The sequence below is a fragment of the Oncorhynchus keta genome, chromosome 34, assembly GCF_023373465.1.
Source record: "Oncorhynchus keta strain PuntledgeMale-10-30-2019 chromosome 34, Oket_V2, whole genome shotgun sequence".
NCBI classification, from domain to species: Eukaryota; Metazoa; Chordata; class Actinopteri; order Salmoniformes; family Salmonidae; genus Oncorhynchus; species Oncorhynchus keta.
In genome coordinates this window covers 10314888-10339342 of record NC_068454.1, presented here as the reverse complement: position 1 = coordinate 10339342, position 24455 = coordinate 10314888, and the positions used below count along the sequence as shown (strand labels likewise).

At 43.2% G+C, this 24455-nt stretch overlaps 1 protein-coding gene across 1 annotated transcript in view; it reads left to right on the top strand.

The window, feature by feature from the left end:
* LOC118371360 (diacylglycerol kinase eta-like) overlaps positions 1–24455 on the top strand; it is a 203899-nt gene that overhangs the window by 137424 nt on the left and 42020 nt on the right. Inside the window, 9 exon segments of the mRNA XM_052493069.1 lie at positions 2653–2744; positions 10953–11052; positions 11205–11508; positions 12006–12137; positions 18096–18242; positions 19781–19898; positions 20054–20164; positions 20300–20396; positions 20582–20689. Coding sequence (XP_052349029.1) covers positions 2653–2744; positions 10953–11052; positions 11205–11508; positions 12006–12137; positions 18096–18242; positions 19781–19898; positions 20054–20164; positions 20300–20396; positions 20582–20689 — 1209 coding nt within the window.

The following is a 24455-nucleotide window of genomic DNA, read 5'->3' as shown; positions in this document are numbered from 1 at the left end:
CACACCCACACAAACTTCTCACACAGAGTAATGTTGACATAATGTACAAGCGTATGAATGTGCTGTATGATGCATCCTATATAGGCTTGTATTCTGCAGTGTGTTCCGCTTAGAATGTGTGCTAATACTACACATGCCACATACATGTGCCCAACCTGACTCAGTTTGACGATGCCTAAACACACACATTGATGCTTTAATGATGTAGGAGTGTGTGGGAATTTTGATACATTACTTAAAGGACACTCCCAGTACAGAAGCAAGCAGACAGCAGAATCTCTCTCTTCTTTTCACCTGTCCATCTTCTCACATCTCTTCCCATTAGTTACTTTGACAGGGATCAGAGTCTAGATACTGGCATTGTTAACACATCTTTTCTTCGGTTCGACAGTGATGGTGATAAATGAAGTGATACAAGAGATGAACAGTTCTACGTTTAACCGATTCTGATCACCTGTCTATTTCTATCTACAATAGTTCCAGTTATCAGATCATTTTGAACTATAATAGGGTTGCAATTTAAAAATAATCATTTGTACTATAATGGGCTAGTACTGTTAATATTTGAGCACAGGTCCATCCATCCATCCATCCATCCATTCATCAATTCCTTCACTAATCCATCCATCCATCCATTCATCAATTCCTTCACTAATCCATCCATCCATTCATTCATTCATCAATTCCTTCACTAATCCATCCATCCATTCATTCATTCATCAATTCCTTCACTAATCCATCCATCCATTCATTCATTCATCAATTCCTTCACTAATCCATCCATCCATTCATTCATTCATCAATTCCTTCACTAATCCATCCATCCATCCATTCATCAATTCCTTCACTAATCCATCCATCCATCCATTCATTCATTCATTCATTAATTAATGTAATAGCTGTTATTTTGTGTTTTTGTGTTCAGGCTTCTGGAAGGCCACCTGTCCCCCGTCCTGCGCCCAGTCCTCTTCTGGTCTTTGTCAATTCCAAGAGCGGAGACAACCAAGGGGTTAAATTCCTCCGACGTTTCAAGCAGCTCCTCAATCCTGCTCAGGTGTTTGACCTGGTCAACGGAGGACCACATCTAGGGTGAGCCAGCTTGGTTTGCTCCTGCTAATGGAGACCATGTGACATCGCTAGCTGGTTAGCTGTGCACTAGTAGCATTCATTGTGCTTGTGAATGAACCCTTCCTGAGACCAAGAAGTAGACAGTGTCTGTGGCTCAAACCAGACCATGGTATTGGTAGTGCGGTTGATTAGAAGGCTGTTTGGTGGGTGAATAGTGTTGAGTGCAGAGGGTCCCTGGTTGGTAACCTAATTGGGCCAGAACACAGATAGAATGCTTTACTGTGACACTATGACCATTCCTCTGTGTGTTCCAGGCTGCGTCTCTTCCAGAAGTTCGATAACTTCCGGATCCTGGTGTGCGGAGGGGATGGGAGTGTAGGCTGGGTCCTCTCTGAGATAGACAAACTCAACCTCCACAAACAGGTGAGACACAACATACACACGCTGAGTATGTTTACAGATGTAGGATCTTAATTTGACCAGTATTGTCACAGCAAAATAATTCTGCAGCAACAGGATTTGAACGTTTAGTCCATAATGTTGCTTGATCAGTGGTTATGGCTATTAACTGGACAAAAGTGGTCTATATTAAAAGTGTAATATTAATATAATATAATCTTAATATAACCGCGTGTTAGTACGAGTTTTCAGTGAATTTGTAAATCACAAAGCTCAATTGCAATTCATGCAGTGCAGAACCTATATCTGTACACACACACGTAAATATACACACACATAAATGCACACACACACATAAATGCACACACACACATAAATGCACACACACACATAAATGCACACACACACATAAATGCACACACACACACTTAAATACACACACACACATAAATACACACACACACATAAATACATGTAAATACACACACACACACACACACACACACACACACACACATAAATACCACACACTTACTTACTCTCTCTCTCTCTCTCTCTCTCTCTCTCTCTCTCTCTCTCTCTCTCTCTCTCTCTCTCTCTCTCTCTCTCTCTCTCTCTCTCTCTCTCTCTCTCTCTCTCTCTCTCTCTCTCTTCTCTTCTTTCTTTCTTTCTTTCTTTCTTTCTTTCTTTCTTTCCCCGTACCACTCTCTGTCTGTCTCCAGTGCCAGCTGGGAGTTCTCCCCTGGGTACTGGGAATGACCTGGCGCTGGTGCTGGGCTGGGGCCGTCGTGTGATGATGACACGCAGCTGCCCCAGATCCTGGAGAAACTGGAGCGGGCCAGCACCAAAATGTTGGACCGCTGGAGCATCATGACCTACGAAATTAAGATCCTTTCCAAACACAGCGGGCCTGTCACGCCCGACGACACTGACCATGACCAGGTACACACTCATCTGAAATGTTTTTGAGGATCGTGCGACATTGTGGCAACGAAGCCCTTTTTCTACTTACCCAAAGTCAGATGGGATATCATTTTTATGTCTCTGTGTGCAGTTTGAAGGAAGTTGGAGTTAGTGTCTGGATGTCACGTTGGGATTTTGGGGGATTTATAATGTTACCAGTTTCCTCTGACCGTGCTTAATGTTATGGTCATTATGATGTATCCCCTTCCTACGTGTCCTCAGTTCCAGATCTCAGCCTATGAAGACTCGGTAGCTGCCCATCTCACCAAGATCCTCAATGCTGACCAAAACTCTGTGGTCATCTCCTCTGCTAAGTGAGTCTCTCATCTCAACACTGCTAAATGGCTGCTAAATGGCTCTCTCTAGGGCATGCTGGGAGTGTTTTGTTGTTGAGAGGCTGTATGAGGGGCTCTGTTAATTTCTATTTTCTATGGTGGAGAGTTAACACACCAGCGATACCCACTGGCTTTTTTTTCAATGATAGTGAGGAAGAGGACATAGTTTTAGTTTCCTAGAGTTCAAACAGTGTGGTGTACTCTATGGCTTCGCAGCCTAGCGAGGAGTAGACGCTGCCGTTACGGCATGGATTCATCCTTAGAATGGAGTTAAGGTCGAGGAGATCCTGATTTCTCCTCTTTCGACTCATTCGACTAGAGTGTCAGTTTATTACGAATGATCAAATTCAAAAAGAATTGAGTCGGTTTGGTAAGTTTGCAAGCGGTTTTCATGTACTGTCGGCAGGTTTTCAGGCAGATGCCGTTAACCTTTGCATGTAGGGGGCAGTATTTCAGTTTTTGGCAAAAAAATGTACCCATTTGAAACTGCCTATTTCTCAGCCCCAGGAACTAGAATATGCATATAATTGTCAGATTAGGGTAGAAAACACTCTACATTTTCCAAAACTGTCAAAATATTGTCTGTGAGTATAACAGAACTGATATTGCAGGGAAAACCTGAGGAAAATCCAATCAGGAAGTGCCTCTTATTTGGAAACCGATCTGTTCCTATGCATGCCTATCCTCCATTTAAAGGGATATCAACCAGATTATTTTTTCTATGGCTTCCCTAAGTTGTCAACAGTCTTTAGACATAGTTTCAGGCTTTTATTTTGAAGAATGAGCGAGGAAGATCACATTGCGTAAGTGGATAGGTGGGGCTCTCAGAGTGAGTTTTGCGCAACAGAGTAAAGCGGCCATTGTTTTTCCCGGTCCTATTGAAAAACCTACACTCCCGGTTGATATATTATCGAATATAAAACAACCTGAGGATTGATTATAAAAAATGTTTGACATGTTTCTGTGGACATTATGGATATTATTTGGAATCTTCGTCTGCGTTGTCGTGACCGCTCTTTCCTGTGGATTTCTGAACATAACGCGACAAACAAACGGAGGTATTTTGGATATAAAAATAAAAGGAACATTTGTTGTATAACTGGGAGTCTCGTGAGTGAAAACATCCAAAGATCATCAGAGGTAAACAATTCATTTGATTGATTTTCTGATTTTTGTGACCAAGCTACCTGATGCTAAGTGTTCTTAACTTCTTGCGTCGAGCCATACCGATCCGGTATCGTGACTACAGCCTCAAGCTCATTACCATAACGCAACTTTAACTATTCATGAAAATCGCAAATGAAATGAAATTAATCTATTTGCTCTCAAGCTTAGCCTTTTGTTAACAACACTGTCATCTCAGATTTTCTAAATATGCTTTTCAACCATTGCAAAACAAGCATTTGTGTAACAGTATTGATTGCTAGCGTAGCATTTAGCATAGCATTTAGCGTTAGCATTCAGCAGGCAACATTTTCACAAAAACCAGAAAAGGATTCAAATAAAATAATTTACCTTTGAAGAACTTCAGATGTTTTCAATGAGGAGACTCTCAGTTAGATAGCAAATGTTCCGTTTTTACAAAAAATATTATTTGTGTTGACGAATCGGTCCGGTTTCTGCATCACGTTTATCTATGAAAAAAACTGTATCCAGGATTGTGTAAATCTATCCGCAAGCTCATTAGCATAACACAACGTTAACTATTCATGAAAATCGCAAATGAAATTAAATTAATCTATTTGCTCTCAAGCTTAGCCTTTTGTTAACAACACTTTCATCTCAGATTTTCAAAATATGCTTTTGAACCATAGCTAAACAAGCATTTGTGTAACAGTATTGATAGCCTAGCATAGGATTTATGCCTGGCTTTCAGCATGCAACATTTTCACAAAAACCAGAAAAGGTTTCAAATAAAATAATTTACCTTTGAAGAACTTCAGATGTTTTCAATGAGGAGACTCTCAGTTAGCCTGTTACTCCTACCCCCTACTTTTTCGAACATTCTGTTAAAAATCGCGCAACATTTCAGCGCCCTGCTGCTCATGCCAGGAATATAGTATATGCATATGATTAGTATGTGTGGATAGAAAACACTCAGACGTTTATAAAACTGGTTAAATCACGGCTGTGACTATAACAGAACGTGCGTTTCATCGAAAAGCGCAGGAAAATCTGATCACTGAAAATGGAAAAATATATCCATCCGCCACATCAACCCATTGTTAAAGGCGAAACACATTAAATGGGGCTGAGGTTGCAATACCTACAGCTTCCACACGATGTCAACAGTCTTGTCATTTGCCTAGGCTTTGTTTCTTGGTCAAACGAAGAAGAGACAAGCCATTTGTTCAGGTCTCCGACCGGATATTTTGGTTGAGATTTACCCGGACATTATTTCCAGACGTACCCCATATAGAATATACATCGCCTCGTGATCAATTTGATCCCTTATTAACATGTACAAATACCTAAAGTTACATTAAAAAAATGACGTTACGTTATAAGACGCTATTTTTTTTTGTTTATCACGCAGTCTTCATATAGATCGATATCTAGGCTATATATGGACCGATTTAATCGAAAAAAAAGACCCAATAGTGATTATGGGACATCTAGGAGTGCCAACAAAGAAGATGGTCAAAGGTAATGAATGTTTTATATTTTATTTGTGCGGTTTGTGTAGCGACGACAATGCTAATTATTTTGTTTACGTCCCCTGCGGGTCTTTTGGGGTGTTACATGCTATCAGATAATAGCTTCTCATGCTTTTGCCGAAAAGCATTTTAAAAATCTGACTTGTTGCCTGGATTCACAACGAGTGTAGCTTTAATTCAATACCCTGCATGTGTATTTTAATGAACGTTTGAGTTTTAACTAGTACTATTAGCATTTAGCGTAGCGCATTTGCATTTTCAGATGTCTAGATGGGACGCCTGCGTGTCAGTTAGGAGCAAGAGGTTAAATAGCAAATGTTCCGGTTTTACAAAAAATATTATTTGTGTTGACAAATCGGTCCGTTTTCTTCATCATTCATCATCACGTTTGGGTAAGAAAAAACGAAAATTAAGTCATTAAAACGCGAACTTTTTTCCAAATTAACTCCATAATATCGACAGAAACATGGCAAACCGATGTTTAGAATCAATCCTCAATCCTCAAGGTGTTTTTCACATATCTATCGACGATAAAATCCTTCGTGACAGTTGACTTTCTCTTCTGAAGAAATGGAACGCGCATGGACCTACAGATTAGGCAATAATTTCGACACAGGACACCGGGCGGGACACCAGGTAAATGTAGTCTCTTATGGTCAATCTTCCAATGATATGCCTACAAACACGTCACAATGCTGCAGACACCTTGGAGAAACGACACAAAGGGCAGGCTCATTCCTGGCGCATTGACAGCCATATAAGGAGACAGCGTAGCCTAGTGGTTAGAGCGTTGGACTAGTAACCGGAAGGTTGCAAGTTCAAACCCCTGAGCTGACAAGGTACAAATCTGTCGTTCTGCCCCTGAACAGGCAGTTAACCCACTGTTCCTAGGCCGTCATTGAAAATAAGAATTTGTTCTTCACTGATCTTGCCTAGTTAAATAAAGGTAAAATAAAAATTGGAACACAGCGCCTTCAGAATCTGGGGCATTTCCTGTATGAAACGTCATCTTGGTTTCGCCTGTAGCATTAGTTTTGGTGCACTCACAGGTAATATCTTTGCAGTATTGGAAACGTCAGACTTTTGTCTTTCCAAGGCTGTCAATTCCATGCATAGTCGAGCATCATTTCGTGACAAAATATTGCGCTTAAAATGGGCACGTCTTTTTATCCAATAATGACATAGCGCCCCCATAGGTTGAAGAGGTTAATGTTTGTCATGCGATCGATAAACTTACACAAACGCTTGGATTGCTTTCGCTATAAAGCATCATTTCAAAATCTGAGACGACAGGTGGATTAACAAAAGGCTAAGCTGTGTTTTGCAATATTGCACTTGTGATTTCATGAATATGAATATTTTTTTGTAATATTATTTGACTTTGGCGCTATACTATTCAGCGTTGCTGATGACAACTATCCCGCTTAAGGAATGGGTAGCGTCAAGAAGTTAAGCATGTTGTTTCGTTCCGGAGGCAAGTTTTCAAGTTTCTGAGTAACAATGAGCAACTGTTACATGTGTATTTTAAAGTGAGGCATGGGTAGTGGCTCTACACTGGGTTTGCCAACACAGATAGTCTACGCTGCTTTCAGTGTGGGTATTTGAGGCATAATAGCTTTGCGTGCCCACAAAAAGGCCATAGACAAGGTGAGGGTACAAGTGCCGGTGGGGGAAATAGAGGTCAACGTGCAGGGGTCCATGAGATGCAAGCAGCCGAGGCTGGGCCTAGTCATGCTATGGATGGTGGTGTAGATGAGGCTGGGTATAGTCACATTACGGATGGTGGTGTAGATGAGGCTGGGCCTAGTCATGCTATGGATGGTGGTGTAGATGAGGCTGGGTATAGTCACGTTACGGATGGTGGTGTAGATGAGGCTGGGTATAGTCACATTACGGATGGTGGTGTAGATGAGGCTGGGCCTAGTCATGCTATGGATGGTGGTGTAGATGAGGCTGGGTATAGTCACGTTACGGATGGTGGTGTAGATGAGGCTGTGTCTAGTCAGGTTATGCTAGTGGATGAAGAGAGTATATTGGGGAAGGATAAGCGACCAGGGGCGGTGGAGGAGGGTGTCAAGCGGAAGATGAAAAAGGGGGAGAAGAAAGGAGGTGGGAGGAGAGAAGCTGGTGTGGTCAAAGTGCCTGGTGCTTGGTGGAGGCCCCGACTAGAGAGAATAGACAGGTTGTCATGATCGGAGATGGAGATGAGTAGGAGGAAGGTGAGTGTGAGGAAGAGGATGATGAAGAGGCTTTCTTTTCAGACTCCTCCTCAATTGGTCCAGAGCTGACAGCAAGTCAGGCAGAGGGGACACGGTGATGGAACTGTCAAGGTTCCTGAATGAGACTAAGGGAAAAAGGTTCATCTTGAAGCTTTTTTCTGTGACCCAGGAAAGTTTGTAAGATCAGTAGAACACGTTATGAAAAATGAGGGGCATGATAACCTCTCACCCAGGAAAAGTGTTAGGTTGAGGAAGTTGGTCACAACCATGCATAAGGGTCTACCTTCAGATTCTGTTTTTTGCTGTCTTTTCTCACACTTCTTATGGAGACTCTTCGGGTAGGCTCGCTTAAAACCTCTCTGGGTTATGTACCGTCCCACCTGGCCAAAAGCCAGTGAAAATGCAGAGCGCCAAATTAAATGATTACTACAAAATCTAACTTTCATGAAATCACACATGCAAGATTCCAAATTAAAGCTACACTTGTTGTGAATCCAGCCAACATGTCAAATTTAGGCTTTTCGCCTAAAGCAAACAACGCTATTATCTGAGGATAGCACCATAGTAAACAAAGAGAGAGAAGCATATTTCAACCCTGCAGGCGCGACACAAAACACAGAAATAAAAATATAATTCATGCCTTACCTTTGCCGAGCTTCTTTTGTTGGCACTCCAATATGTCCCATAAACATCACAAATGGTCCCTTTGTTCGATTAATTCCGTCGATATGTATCCAAAATGTCCATTTATTTGGTGTGTTTGATCCAGAAAAACACTGGTTCCAACTTGCGCAACGTGACTACAAAAATATCTCAAATGTTACCTGTAAACTTTGCCAAAACATTTCAAACTACATTTGTAATACAACTTTAGATATTTGTTACACATAAACATAAATAATTGATAGACTTGAAGACGGGATGATCTGTGTTCAATACAGGAGGAAAACAAACTGTAGCTTTCTGGTCACGCGCTCTATCTAACAGTACACTTCAAGTTACCCTCGTTCTGGATGGCCATACTTCTTCATTACACAAAGGAAAAACCTCAACCAATTTCTAAAGACTGTTGACATCCAGTGGGAGCGGTAGGAACTGCAAGAACTTCCCTTAGAAATCTGGATTCCCAATGAAAATACATTGAAAAGAGAGTGACCTCAAAAAAAAAAGAAATCTGAATAGTTTGTCCTCTGGGTTTCACATGCTAAATAAGTTCTGTTAAACTCACAGACATGATTCAAACAGTTTTAGAAACATTTTAGAAAGTTTCTATTCAATTATACTAATAACATGCATATCTTATCTTCTTAGCAGGCAGTTGAATTTGGGCATGCTTTTCATCCAAAATTCAGAATGCTGCCCCCTATCCTAGAGAAGTTAACACAGGGAGAGAGAGGGGCATCTGTTTGGGTGTCTTAGTCAGGAACTATCACAGGTAGCGCCTGAGGAGATGCTGGTAGTCAACGGGGACTGGAACTGTACGATGGATTTGACGAAAGACAGAAATGGGGATGAGCCTCATTCAGGCTCAGTGGTGGTGTTAAGGGATGTCATTAATCAGTTTGACCTTGTGGATGTTTGGAGAACTAGACATCACAAGACAGTATACATTGGTGAAGGTCTTTGGGGCTAGGGTGAGTGCAGCCCGACTCGATTGATTTTACATGTCCAGGAATCAGATGTTGGTGCTATTCTTCTCCTGAGGGGTTTTTCGGATCACCACATAACCATGGCTATTTCATAAGGTCCTCTGCAGACATCCTATTGGAAGTTTAATGTAAAGCTTACAAGATACCACTTTTGCTCAGGTTTCCAGAATTTTGGGGAAAGGCGGGGGCAGCAAAGAGAGGAGTATGAGTCTCTAGGGCAATGGTGGGATGTGGGGAAAGTAAAAATGTGGCTTTTCTGTCAACAGTATCTCATCCTCAGAGGCTAGGAGAGTATTGGGGGAACTCGAGTGTAGTATCAGTGTAGTGGAGGTAGAGATGGTGGGGCAATGCAATGTAGGCCTAATTTAGCTGAATTACTTAGGGACCTGGGTAGCGTTTTCCAGGTTAAAGCAAAGGGAGCACTTGTAAGAGCTAGGTTCTCCATGCTCAAAGAGATGGATGCTCCCAGCTCCTTCTTCTTTGGTTTGGAAAGACAGAGCAGTGAAGCCAAGGGTATGCATTGTCTACAGCTTTCTGATGGGCGGGTGACCTCTGTGGTGGGGGAGATGCAGGAGCAGACTGTGGAGTTTGATACTGAGTTGCATAGGGCAGAACTGTGTTATCCTGTGTGTGCTCAGGTTTTGTTTAAATAACTCCCTAAGCTCTCTCTTTCACAGAGGGATGAAATGGACATGAACTGGCAGAGCCCGTAACCCAGTGGAGTTTTATAAACAATTCTGGGCAATAATTGGACTGGGCTTCTTTTGCGTATTGCGTGAGTGCGTCAGGGTAGGAGAGTTGCCGATGAGTTGCCGATCTGGACTCTATAGTACACAAGAACCAGACATATTGTCTACTGAGACACTCAATCGCGGACAACATGTTCTTAACCAGGAACATGCTGGAATTGTCGAAAGGTTCTAATGTGAACTTTAGACTAGTCTCTCTAGATCATTTTTAAACATTTATTTCACCTTTATTTAACCAGGTAGGCTAGGATGACCTCTAGCGGAGCAGTTATATACACTAGCCATTGAGCCTTTTGGGCCTGCTACGCAGGAGACTGCAGGGAGTGTGCTGGAGTGGGGTTGTGAAGGGCCTAACATTTTGGGGGTGTACCTGGGCTCGAAGAGGTGGCTGTCACAAGCAGTGGTGTCTAGACTGGCTCCTGTCCCGGGGACCTCCAGAGGGTTCTACATGGAGCCCTGGCCACTAATGGCTGGTTGGCACGGGTCGACCCAGGAGTTGGACAGGAGTGTCCTTTCTGTGTCATGAGTGAAACTGTGCATTGTGTGTTTTCTGTATGCGCCAGGTTAATGCCATCAATGTCTCTGTTGGAATGTCTGTGTGACAGGTTGGGGGTGGGGGATAACAGACCCTTTACTATTAGGGTTGAGTTTGAGTTCTATAGAATGATAAAGTGTGGAGATGTTTCAGGAGATATGGTATGTCGGGGGCGTCAGTACATCTGTGGACTATGGGTTGGATATACGGTTGTAGAAGTTGTGTAGAAGTTTTTGTGATGTGTGGTGTTGTTTTGTATCGTGAGGTAGAGGGCAAGGAGAGTATGCACAAAGTCTCTCTTTCTCCCTTTCACCCACATCTCTCTCTCTCTCTCTCTCTCTCTCTCTCTCTCTCTCGCTCTACTCTCTCCCCTTCTAGGATCCTGTGTGAGACAGTAAAGGACTTTGTTGCCAAAGTGGGGAAGTCCTATGAGAGAAGCACTGAGAATACAGAGGAGTGTGACACCATGTCTCTCAAAGTAACACACACACACACACACACACACACACACACACACACACACACACACACACACACACACACACACACACACACACACACACACACACACACACACACACACACACACACACACACACACTCTCTAAATTAACTCCTCTCCCCCACCAGTGTGCCATCCTGAATGAGAAGCTAGATTTGCTCCTTCAGACCCTCAACACAGAAACCCAGTCATTTCCCCCACCACCTCGCCTTTCCACACCCCCCATCGTTGAGGAGGAGGAAGAAGAGGAGGAGGTGAGCGAGGAGTCGTTGACCGAGCTGAAGGAGAAACTGGAAGCGGAGGAGAGTGAGAAGGGAGGAGAGAACGGAGGAGGTTCGCCACACAAGATGTTCAGAGCTAAAGAACAGTTGATGCTACGGGCAAACAGCCTGAAGAAGGCTGTACGAGAGATTATGCAACAGGCAGAGAGAGGTACGTAGATATAGGACATAATAGATCATGTAACAGGCAGAGAAAGGTACGTAGATATAGAACAGAATAGATCATGCAACAGGCAGAGAGCTGTACATAGATATAGAACATAACAGATCATGGAACAGGCAGAGAGAGGTACATATATATATAGACCATAACAGATCGTGCAACAGGCAGAGAGAGGTATGTAGAAATACATTATGACAAAATAGATCAGACATACACTAGAATAGAGCCTTTGGCGAGTCTTTCATGCCTGTTTCAGAGAGAATACAATGGGAGTCCAGACAGTTCAACTACAAAAAGACTTGGTAATCACTTTGTCACGTAATATGAAGATGTAATGTGAAATTTCAGACCCTTCTCTCCCCTCACCCTCCCTTTCTCTCTCCTTCTCACCCTCTCCCCGTCCTTCTCTCCCTCTTACCCTTCTTCTCTCTTTTCTCCTCATCCTCTCTTCCTCCTCACTCTCCCTGCCCTCTCTCTCTCCCTAGTGGTGGATGAGCAGAATGCCAGCACGGAGGAGCAGGAGCTGCCGTCCACGTTTGAGTTTAGGAAGGAGGGAGAGGAGGACAACAGGGACAGTGAAAAGGACGAGGACACCAAGGAACTAGAGATCCTGCCATGTGAGTCACCTGCCTCTCTGTCTGTCTGTCTGTCTGTCTGTCTGTCTGTCTGTCTGTCTGTCTGTCTGTCTGTCTGTCTGTCTGTCTGTCTGTCTGTCTGTCTGCCTGCCTGCCTGCCTGCCTGCCTGCCTGCCTGCCTGCCTGCCTGCCTGCCTGCCTGCCTGCCTGCCTGCCTGTCTGTCTCCTTCTCTCTCTGTCTGTCTCTTGCTTCCATCTATCCAATCCTGTTAAGATCTAGAGGAGTGGCTACCCACTTGGCAAAAACTGATTGAATCAACATTAATTCTGCTTTCTTTCAACAAAAACATTCATTGTGATGACGTTGAATCAACATGGAAAACTGATTTGATTTGCAAAAAGTCATCAACGTGATTGAATTTAAATTTTTTTTCACCCAACTTTTAACATAAATCCAATGACCTGGTGAAATGTTTTGTTGATTTCACATTAAATTGACATTAGTTCACAAGCAAAATTAAATCAAAACTAGATGTTGAATGACGTCTGTGCCCAGTGTGTAGGGAGTAGGGGCTAGAGAATAGGGGCTAGAGAATAGGGGCTAGGGTATAGGGGCTAGGATGTAGGGGTTAGGGAGTAGGTGCTAGGGAGTAGGTGATAGGGAGTGGGGGCTATGGAGTAGGGGCTAGAGAATAGGGGCTAGAGAATAGGGGCTAGGGTATAGGGGCTAGGATGTATGTGTTCAGGAGTAGGTGCTAGGGAGTAGGGGCTAATAGCCCATTTTGAATTCAGAGTTAGTTGTATCCTACAGGAAAAAAACATAGGATATTAATAACAACACCACCTAGTGGATCGTCAACTAACTACACCGTGTCACAGGGAACATGTCCTCAACTAACTACACCCTGTCACAGGGATCATGTCCCCAACACACTACACCGTGTCACAGGGAACATGTCCTCAACTAACTACACCCTGTCACAGGGATCATGTCCCCAACACACTACACCGTGTCACAGGGAACATGTCCTCAACTAACTACACCCTGTCACAGGGAACATGTCCTCAACTAACTACACCCTGTCACAGGTAACATGTCCTCAACTAACTACACCCTGTCACAGGGAACATGTCCTCAACTAACTACACCCTGTCACAGGGAACATGTCCTCAACTAACTACACCGTGTCACAGGGAACTTGTCCTAATCTAACTACACCCTGTCACAGGGAACATGTCCCCAACTAACTACACTCTGTCACAGGGAACATGTCCTCAACTAACTACACCCTGTCACAGGGAACATGTCCTCAACTAACTACACCCTGTCACAGGGAACATGTCCTAAACTAACTACACCCTGTCACAGGGAACATGTCCCCAACTAACTACACCCTGTCACAGGGAACATGTCCTAAACTAACTACACCCTGTCACAGGGAACATGTCCCCAACTAACTACACCCTGTCACAGGGAACATGTCCTAAACTAACTACACCCTGTCACAGGGAACATGTCCTAAACTAACTACACCATGTCACAGGGAACATGTCCAATACTAACTACACCCTGTCACAGGGAACATGTCCTCAACTAACTACACCCTGTCACAGGGAACATGTCCCCAACTAACTACACCCTGTCACAGGGAACATGTCCTAAACTAACTACACCCTGTCACAGGGAACATGTCCCCAACTAACTACACCCTGTCACAGGGAACATGTCCTAAACTAACTACACCCTGTCACAGGGAACATGTCCCCAACTAACTACACCCTGTCACAGGGGACATGTCCTCAACTAACTACACCCTGTCACAGGGAACATGTCCTAAACTAACTACACCCTGTCACAGGGAACATGTCCAATACTAACTACACCCTGTCACAGGGAACATGTCCTCAACTAACTACACCCTGTCACAGGGAACATGTCCCCAACTAACTACACCCTGTCACAGGGAACATGTCCCCAACTAACTACACCCTGTCACAGGGAACATGCCCTAAACTAACTACACCCTGTCACAGGGAACATGTCCTAAACTAACTACACCCTGTCACAGGGAACATGTCCAAAACTAACTACACCCTGTCACAGGGAACATGTCCTCAACTAACTACACCCTGTCACAGGGAACATGTCTTCAACTAACTACACCCTGTCACAGGGAACATGTCCTAAACTAACTACACCCTGTCACAGGGAACATGTCCTAAACTAACTACACCCTGTCACAGGGAACATGTCCAAAACTGACTACACCCTGTCACAGGGAACATGTCCCCAACTAACTACACCCTGTCACAGGGAATATGTCCCCAACTAACTACACCCTGTCACAGGGAACATGTCCCCAACTAACTACACCCTGTCACAGGAACATGTCCTCAACTAACTACACCCTGTCACAGGGAACATGTCCCCAACTAACTACACCGTGTCACAGGGAACATGTCCCCAACTAACTACACCGTGTCACAGGGAACATGTCCCCAACTAACTACACCCTGTCACAGGGAACATGTCCCCAACTAACTACACCCTGTCACAGGGAACATGTCCCCAACTAACTACACCGTGTCACAGGGAACATGTCCACAACTAACTGCACCATGTCAGGGAACATGTCCCCAACTAACTACACCGTGTCACAGGGAACATGTCCCCAACTAACTGCACCATGTCAGGGAACATGTCCCCAACTAACTACACCGTGTCACAGGGAACATGTCCCCAACTAACTACACCCTGTCACAGGGAACATGTCCCCAACTAACTACACCCTGTCACAGGGGACATGTCCTCAACTAACTACACCCTGTCACAGGGAACATGTCCTCAACTAACTACACCCTGTCACAGGGAACATGTCCTCAACTAACTACACCCTGTCACAGGGAACATGTCCTCAACTAACTACACCCTGTCACAGGGAACTTGTCCTCAACTAACTACACCCTGTCACAGGGAACATGTCCTTAACTAACTACACCCTGTCACAGGGAACATGTCCTCAACTAACTACACCCTGTCACAGGGAACATGTCCCCAACTAACTACACCCTGTCACAGGGAACATGTCCCCAACTAACTACACCGTGTCACAGGGAACATGTCCCCAACTAACTGCACCATGTCAGGGAACATGTCCCCAACTAACTACACCGTGTCACAGGGAACATGTCCCCAACTAACTGCACCATGTCAGGGAACATGTCCCCAACTAACTGCACCATGTCAGGGAACATGTCCCCAACTAACTGCACCGTGTCACAGGGAACATGTCCCCAACTAACTGCACCATGTCAGGGAACATGTCCCCAACTAACTACACCGTGTCACAGGGAACATGTCCCCAACTAACTGCACCATGTCAGGGAACGTGGGCTCTGTCTGACAAGCCCACACATGATGTTCCCTGCTGTAATTGAATGAAAGGGTTTGTGAAGAATTACAAATGGAAAACATGAACTTTATTTCTCCTGATTAAATTATACTGGGTTTAGTTTGTTATTGACAGTGCAGTCAGTGGGATAGCTGGATTAGGTATTTCAAGAGTGGCCGAACATCTCTACATGGTATTTACACAGCACAGTGTAGTATTTGCATAGCACAGTGTAGTATTTACAAACACAGAGTGTGTGTTTGTCCCTAAGTGTTTGCGTCCGTGTCTTTTTAGTTTGTTATTGACAGTGCAGTCAGTGGATAGCTGGATTAGGTATTTCAAGAGTGGCCGAATATCTCTACATGGTATGTACATAGCACAGTGTAGTATTTTCTCTGCTGCCAATGACTGGAAAGAACTACAAAAATCTCTGAAACTGGAACCACTTATCTCCCTCACTAGCTATAAGCACCAGCTGTCAGAGCAGCTCACAGATTCCTTCACCTGTACATAGCCCATCTATAATTTAGCCCAAACAACTCCCTCTTCCCCTACTGTATTTATTTATTTTGCTCCTTTGCCCCCCATTATTTTTATTTCTACTTTCTTCCACTGCAAATCTACCATTCCAGTGTTTTACTTGCTATATTGTATTTACTTCACCACCATGGACTCTTTTTTTTCTTTTTTTTTGGCTTTACCCCTTATCTCACCTCACTTGTCACATTGTATATAGACTTATTTTTGTACTGTATTATTGACTGTATGTATGTTTTACTCCATGTGTAACTATGTGTCGAACTGCTTTGCTTTATCTTGGCCAGGTCGCAATTGTAAATGAGAACTTGTTCTCAACTTGCCTACCTGGTTAAATAAAGGTGAAATAAAAAATAAAATCAAAATTGCATAGCACTTTGTCGTATTTACAGAGCACAGTGTAGTATTTACATAGCACAGTGTAGTATTTACATAGCACAGTGTAGTATTTACATAGCACTGTGTAGTATTTACATAGCACAGTGTAGTATTTACATAGCACTGTGTAGTATTTACATAGCACAGTGTAGTATTTACATAGCACAGTGTAGTATTTACATAGCACTGTGTAGTATTTACATAGCACAGTGTAGTATTTACATAGCACAGTGTAGTATTTACATAGCACAGTGTAGTATTTACAGAGCACAGTGTAGTATTTACATAGCACAGTGTAGTATTTACATAGCACAGTGTAGTATTTACATAGCACTGTGTAGTATTTACAGAGCACAGTGTAGTATTTACAGAGCACAGTGTAGTATTTACATAGCACTGTGTAGTATTTACATAGCACAGTGTAGTATTTACATAGCACTGTGTAGTATTTACAGAGCACAGTGTAGTATTTACAGAGCACAGTGTAGTATTTACATAGCACTGTGTAGTATTTACATAGCACAGTGTAGTATTTACATAGCACAGTGTAGTATTTACATAGCACAGTGTAGTATTTACATAGCACAGTGTAGTATTTACATAGCACAGTGTAGTATTTACAGAGCACAGTGTAGTATTTACATAGCACAGTGGAGTATTTACATAGCACAGTGTAGTATTTACATAGCACAGTGTAGTATTTACATAGCACAGTGTAGTATTTACATAGATAGCACTGTGTAGTATTTACATAGCACAGTGGAGTATTTACATAGCACAGTGTAGTATTTACACAGCACAGTGTAGTATTTACATAGCACAGTGTAGTATTTACATAGATAGCACTGTGTAGTATTTACATAGCACAGTGTAGTATTTACATAGATAGCACTGTGTAGTATTTACATAGCACAGTGTAGTATTTACATAGCACAGTGTAGTATTTACATAGATAGCACAGTGTAGTATTTACATAGCACAGTGTAGTATTTACATAGCACAGTGTAGTATTTACATAGCACAGTGTAGTATTTACATAGATAGCACTGTGTAGTATTTACATAGCACAGTGTAGTATTTACATAGCACAGTGTAGTATTTACATAGCACAGTGTAGTATTTACATAGCACAGTGTAGTATTTACATAGCACAGTGTAGTATTTACATAGCACAGTGTAGTATTTACATAGCACAGTGTAGTATTTACATAGCACAGTGTAGTATTTACATAGCACAGTGTAGTATTTACATAGCACAGTGTAGTATTTACAGAGCACAGTGTAGTATTTACATAGCACTGTGCAGTATTTACATAGCACAGTGTAGTATTTACATAGCACAGTGTAGTATTTACAAACACAGTGTGTGTTTGTCACTAAGTGTGTTTGTCCGTGTCCTGTATGATGTGTCGTTGTCTGTGGGACAGGGGCTCTTCCTGTTCACAAGGAATCGTCTTCCTGCCTCAGAGCAGTAGGAATTATATACTCTCTGATGTAATCCCCTTAGATCTTTAGTACATACTAGAATATATAGTGATCTTTAGTACATACTAGAATAGATAGTGATCTTTAGTACATACTAGAATAGATAGTGCTATTTAGTACATACTAGAATAGATAGTGTATGTCTATGTACTAACACTCTCTCTCTCTCTCTCTGTCTATGTCTCTTGCTCTGTCTCTCTCTCTCTAGTGGCTAAGAGTCCTTGTTCCCCTCCTGAAAGGTGTGTGAGTCGCGGCAGCCAATCATGTGGCTCTTTCTCCATCACACCCTTCACCACCAGCAAGGAGAACCTGCCTGTACTCAACACACGTATCATCTGCCCTGGTACATCCTACGGTATATGCACTCATGGGCGCCATACACACATACATGCACATTTCACATACCGTACACACATACACACTTCACATACACACTTCACATACGCACTTCACATACGCACTTCACATACACACTTCATCTCTTATGGTTCGTGCTCACGCGTATGCACACACATCTGCCCTGATACATGTACACACACACACTCACACACACACACACACACACACACACACACACACACACACACACACACACACACACACACACACACACACACACACACACACACACACACACACACACACACACACACACACACACACACACACACACACACATTGTCATATCTTCATAACGATTAGCAATCCTAACATACATTCTACATGTAAAATCCCATAGAGAATTCCAACTAAATGCAAACGAGAGCATTGCAAACATTTCATACATATTTTAGTCTCTGACCTAAAGTATTTACAGGACTGACATCCCAGCTCATACATTTATACAAGTAACTCAAAAATGCTTCTTACAAAATAAATATTTGGCAGGAAGCTTGATCTAAGAGGGGATTCTCTGCTGTTACCAAGCGAAGCTGGATTTAGATAGATAGCTACTAAATGTGCAAACCAAATGCACAACTGCAGAGTACTTAGCACATTTTAGACAGTAGAAATGACCATTTCCTGTTGCTAAAATTCAAATAATTTGCCTAATTTCTGTGTATGTAACAAAACAAAAGCAATGTGTAGTGTAGAGAATCATTGTACCATCTAAATCACTGTGAAATATATTTTCAAAAACCAAAAATATTTTCAAAAACCAAAAATATTGTAGCTGTTTGAAGCTGGAGTGCAAAACCGAGATTTGAAGACGCAAAAAACGAAAGTTAAGAACGGGAAGCATAGAAATAGCGCACATAGAACAGATCTACCGCTTCTTAGACTTGCTTTCAATGAGAATGACAGATCTATAACTCACATTTCTAAGTGAATTTGGTTGGGTCACCCAGAAAGTTACATATTGCAGCTTTAACTTAATAGTTTAAGAGATATCTAGCTGGCAAACATTTAATTGTGAATTCCATACTGTAATTAGTTCACCTGGCGCATGCTGTACAACAGTGAGTGACTCACAAGGCTTCGGTCTCTCGTTGTTGTGTGCTTGCAAACAAACACCCTGTGACTGGGGACTACTGGTAAGCTTCATAATAGAAAATAATGTGACGTGTGAAATGAGGAATGCAATCTTCTTTATCGCCTAACGTATTGCACACAAGTTGACTGCAGGTATTTATTTAAAAAGACACACACACACACACACACACACACACACACACACACACACACACACACACACACACACACACACACACACACACACACGCACACACACACACACACACACACACACACACACACACACACACACACACACACACACACACACACACACACACACACACACACACACACACACACACACATTGTGTGAGTGAGACATGTAGACATACCACACACAGCAGTTTTTAAGAACACCACTGTTTCTCTGTACAGGTTTGCGTGCTGGTCTGGCAGCCTCTATAGCTGGTAGCTCCATCATCAGTAAGATGCTGCTGGCCAATATCGACCCATTTGGAGCTACGCCCTTTCTGGACTCTGACCTGGACTCACTGTAAGACCCTATGACCTCTCAGCGCTGAACTTTAGGCTACCATATTCAGAAAATTTCAGACTGGCCCCTTTTTGGTGACCAGATCAAAACACATATTTTGAAAAAAAAATTTGTTAGTTTTCTGAACTTCTCTGTGTCTTTCTATCTCCCCACAGAGAGGGCTTTAGTGAGAAGTGTGTCATGAACAACTACTTTGGCGTTGGGCTGGATGCTAAGATCACATTGGAGTTCAACAACAAGAGGGAAGAACACCCAGAGAAGTGCAGGTGAGTTCTAGGTTTATCTCTCCTCTCCTCCCTCATCCCTCTCCACTGGTCTCTCATTCCGCTCTCTCCTCTATTCTCTCACCCTTTTCTCATGACACTCCTTTCTCTTCCTCACTACCCCCCCCTCTTCTTTAGGAGTCGTACTAAGAACAGGGTATGGTATGGGGTTCTGGGCACCAAGGAACTCCTCCAGAGAACCTATAAGAATCTAGAACAGAAGGTTCAACTGGAGGTGAGAGACGAAACCATAGAACTAGAATTACTAGAAGGGACATTCCCGTGAAAAATCTATGTTTTGTGGTGGATAGAATGGCGGACATATTGGAATAGAGCCTCACTGTGTGTGTGTGTGTGTGTGTGTGTGTGTGTGTGTGTGTGTGTGTGTGTGTGTGTGTGTGTGTGTGTGTGTGCGTCCAGTGTGACGGTCAGTACATCCCCCTGCCCAGCCTTCAGGGCATTGCGGTGCTGAACATCCCCAGCTATGCAGGTGGAACCAACTTCTGGGGAGGAACCAAGGAGGACGACGTGAGTGCTATTCTACCAAAATTGTGTGTGTGTGACTCTGGTTGGTACTTTGTGGCTGCTGGCTCAGTGTTGTAGGAGAACAGGCAAACATAACGATACCGTCTCTGGTTGGTACTTTGTGACAGGGGGACACTATTTGGCATGACAGGCCCCTAGTTCCGTAAGGTTACCTCTGTGTGTGTGACGTGGTGTTGTAATTCAAGGGCAGTGAGGTTGGGGCTCCTGAGTGGCGCAGCGGTCTAAGGCACTGCATCCCAGTGCTTGAGGCGTCACTACAGACGCCTGGTTCAATTCCAGCCTGTATCACATCCGGCCATGATTGGGAGTCCCATAGGGCAGCGCACAATTGGGCTAGCATCGCAGGGGGAGGCCGTCATTGAAAATAAGACTTTGTTCTAAACTGACTTGCCTGGTTAAATAAAGGTTAGATAAAAGGTTACCTCTGACGTGGTGTTGTAACAGCTGTGCTGGGACAGAGCCATCTGCTGGGAGGACTTCCAGTGGAACTGATCCAACACACACATCATCCCCAGCATTTACTCTCTGCACACACACCACAGGTGCACACACACCACAGGTGCACACACACACATCATCCCCAGCATTTACTCTCTGCACACACACCACAGGTGCACACACACCACAGGTGCACACACACACATCAGCCTCAGCATTTACTCTCTGCACACACACCACAGGTGCACACACACACATCATCCCCAGCATTTACTCTCTGCACACACACCACAGGTGCACACACACACATCAGCCTCAGCATTTACTCTCTGCACACACACCACAGGCGCACACACACACATCATCCCAAGCATTTACTCTCTGCACACACACCACAGGTGCACACACACATCATCCCCAGCATTTACTCTCTGCACACACACCACAGGTGCACACACACACACATCAGCCTCAGCATTTACTCTCTGCACACACACCACAGGTGCACACGTACACTTGCAGTAAATCCACAGGCACAAACATATTTCTTAAACTGTGTTCAAACTATAAACCATCTTCAGACCTCTGACTATTTTGGCCCGAATGAAAATAAACCTGTTGAATTGATATCAGTGAGTACGTTTACATGAACACTAATCATTTGATATTAAAGGGGTTACGGCAGAAGGCCGAGTATTTTATATTTATTTATTTATTTAACTAGGCAAGTCAGTTAAGAACACATTTTCAATGACGGCCTAGGAACAGTGGGTTAACTGCCTTGTTCAGACTATTGCATTAGTCATGTGGGTTAACTGCCTTGTTCAGACTATTGCATTAGTCATGTGGGTTAACTGCCTTGTTCAGACTATTGCATTAGTCACGTGGGTTAACTGCCTTGTTCAGACTATTGCATTAGTCATATGGGTTAACTGCCTTGTTCAGACTATTGCATTAGTCATGTGGGTTAACTGCCTTGTTCAGACTATTGCATTAGTCATGTGGGTTAATGCCTTGTTCAGACTATTGCATTAGTCAGTGGGTTAACTGCCTTGTTCAGACTATTGCATTAGTCATGTGGGTTAACTGCCTTGTTCAGACTATTGCATTAGTCATGTGGGTTAACTGCCTTGTTCAGAGTATGGCATTAGTCATGTGGGTTAACTGCCTTGTTCAGACTATTGCATTAGTCATGTGGGTTAACTGCCTTGTTCAGACTATTGCATTAGTCATGTGGGTTAACTGCCTTGTTCAGACTATTGCATTAGTCATGTGGGTTAACTGCCTTGTTCAGACTATTGCATTAGTCATGTGGGTTAACTGCCTTGTTCAGACTATTGCATTAGTCATGTGGGTTAACTGCCTTGTTCAGACTATTGCATTAGTCATGTGGGTTAACTGCCTTGTTCAGACTATTGCATTAGTCATGTGGGTTAACTGCCTTGTTCAGAGTATGGCATTAGTCATGTGGGTTAACTGCCTTGTTCAGACTATTGCATTAGTCATGTGGGTTAACTGCCTTGTTCAGACTATTGCATTAGTCACGTGAGTTAACTGCCTTGTTCAGACTATTGCATTAGTCATGTGGGTTAACTGCCTTGTTCAGACTATTGCATTAGTCACATGGGTTAACTGCCTTGTTCAGACTATTGCATTAGTCATGTGGGTTAACTGCCTTGTTCAGACGATTGCATTAGTCATGTGGGTTAACTGCCTGTTCACAGTATGGCATTAGTCATGTGGGTTAACTGCCTGTTCAGAGTATGGCATTAGTCATGTGGGTTAACTGCCTTGTTCAGAGTATGGCATTAGTCATGTGGGTTAACTGCCTGTTCAGAGTATGGCATTAGTCATGTGGGTTAACTGCCTGTTCAGAGTATGGCATTAGTCATGTGGGTTAACTGCCTGTTCAGAGTATGGCATTAGTCATGTGGGTTAACTGCCTGTTCAGAGTATGGCATTAGTCATGTGGGTTAACTGTCTGTTCAGAGTATGGCATTAGTCATGTGGGTTAACTGTCTGTTCAGAGTATGGCATTAGTCATGTGGGTTAACTGTCTGTTCAGAGTATGGCATTAGTCATGTGGGTTAACTGCCTGTTCAGAGTATGGCATTAGTCATGTGGGTTAACTGCCTGTTCAGAGTATGGCATTAGTCATGTGGGTTAACTGCCTGTTCAGAGTATGGCATTAGTCATGTGGGTTAACTGCCTGTTCAGAGTATGGCATTAGTCATGTGGGTTAACTGCCTGTTCAGAGTATGGCATTAGTCATGTGGGTTAACTGTCTGTTCAGTGTATGGCATTAGTCATGTGGGTTAACTGCCTGTTCAGAGTATGGCATTAGTCATGTGGGTTAACTGTCTGTTCAGTGTATGGCATTAGTCATGTGGGTTAACTGCCTGTTCAGAGTATGGCATTAGTCATGTGGGTTAACTGTCTGTTCAGTGTATGGCATTAGTCATGTGGGTTAACTGCCTTGTTCAGACTATTGCATTAGTCATGTGGGTTAACTGCCTGTTCAGAGTATGGCATTAGTCATGTGGGTTAACTGTCTGTTCAGAGTATGGCATTAGTCATGTGGGTTAACTGTCTGTTCAGTGTATGGCATTAGTCATGTGGGTTAACTGCCTGTTCAGAGTATGGCATTAGTCATGTGGGTTAACTGCCTGTTCAGAGTATGGCATTAGTCATGTGGGTTAATGGCATTAGTCTGGGTCTGTTCAGAGTATGGCATTAGTCATGTGGGTTAACTGTCTGTTCAGTGTATGGCATTAGTCATGTGGGTTAACTGCCTGTTCAGAGTATGGCATTAGTCATGTGGGTTAACTGCCTGTTCAGAGTATGGCATTAGTCATGTGGGTTAACTGTCTGTTCAGAGTATGGCATTAGTCATGTGGGTTAACTGTCTGTTCAGAGTATGGCATTAGTCATGTGGGTTAACTGTCTGTTCAGAGTATGGCATTAGTCATGTGGGTTAACTGTCTGTTCAGAGTATGGCATTAGTCATGTGGGTTAACTGTCTGTTCAGAGTATGGCATTAGTCATGTGGGTTAACTGTCTGTTCAGAGTATGGCATTAGTCATGTGGGTTAACTGCCTGTTCAGAGTATGGCATTAGTCATGTGGGTTAACTGTCTGTTCAGAGTATGGCATTAGTCATGTGGGTTAACTGTCTGTTCAGTGTATGGCATTAGTCATGTGGGTTAACTGCCTGTTCAGAGTATGGCATTAGTCATGTGGGTTAACTGTCTGTTCAGTGTATGGCATTAGTCATGTGGGTTAACTGTCTGTTCAGTGTATGGCATTAGTCA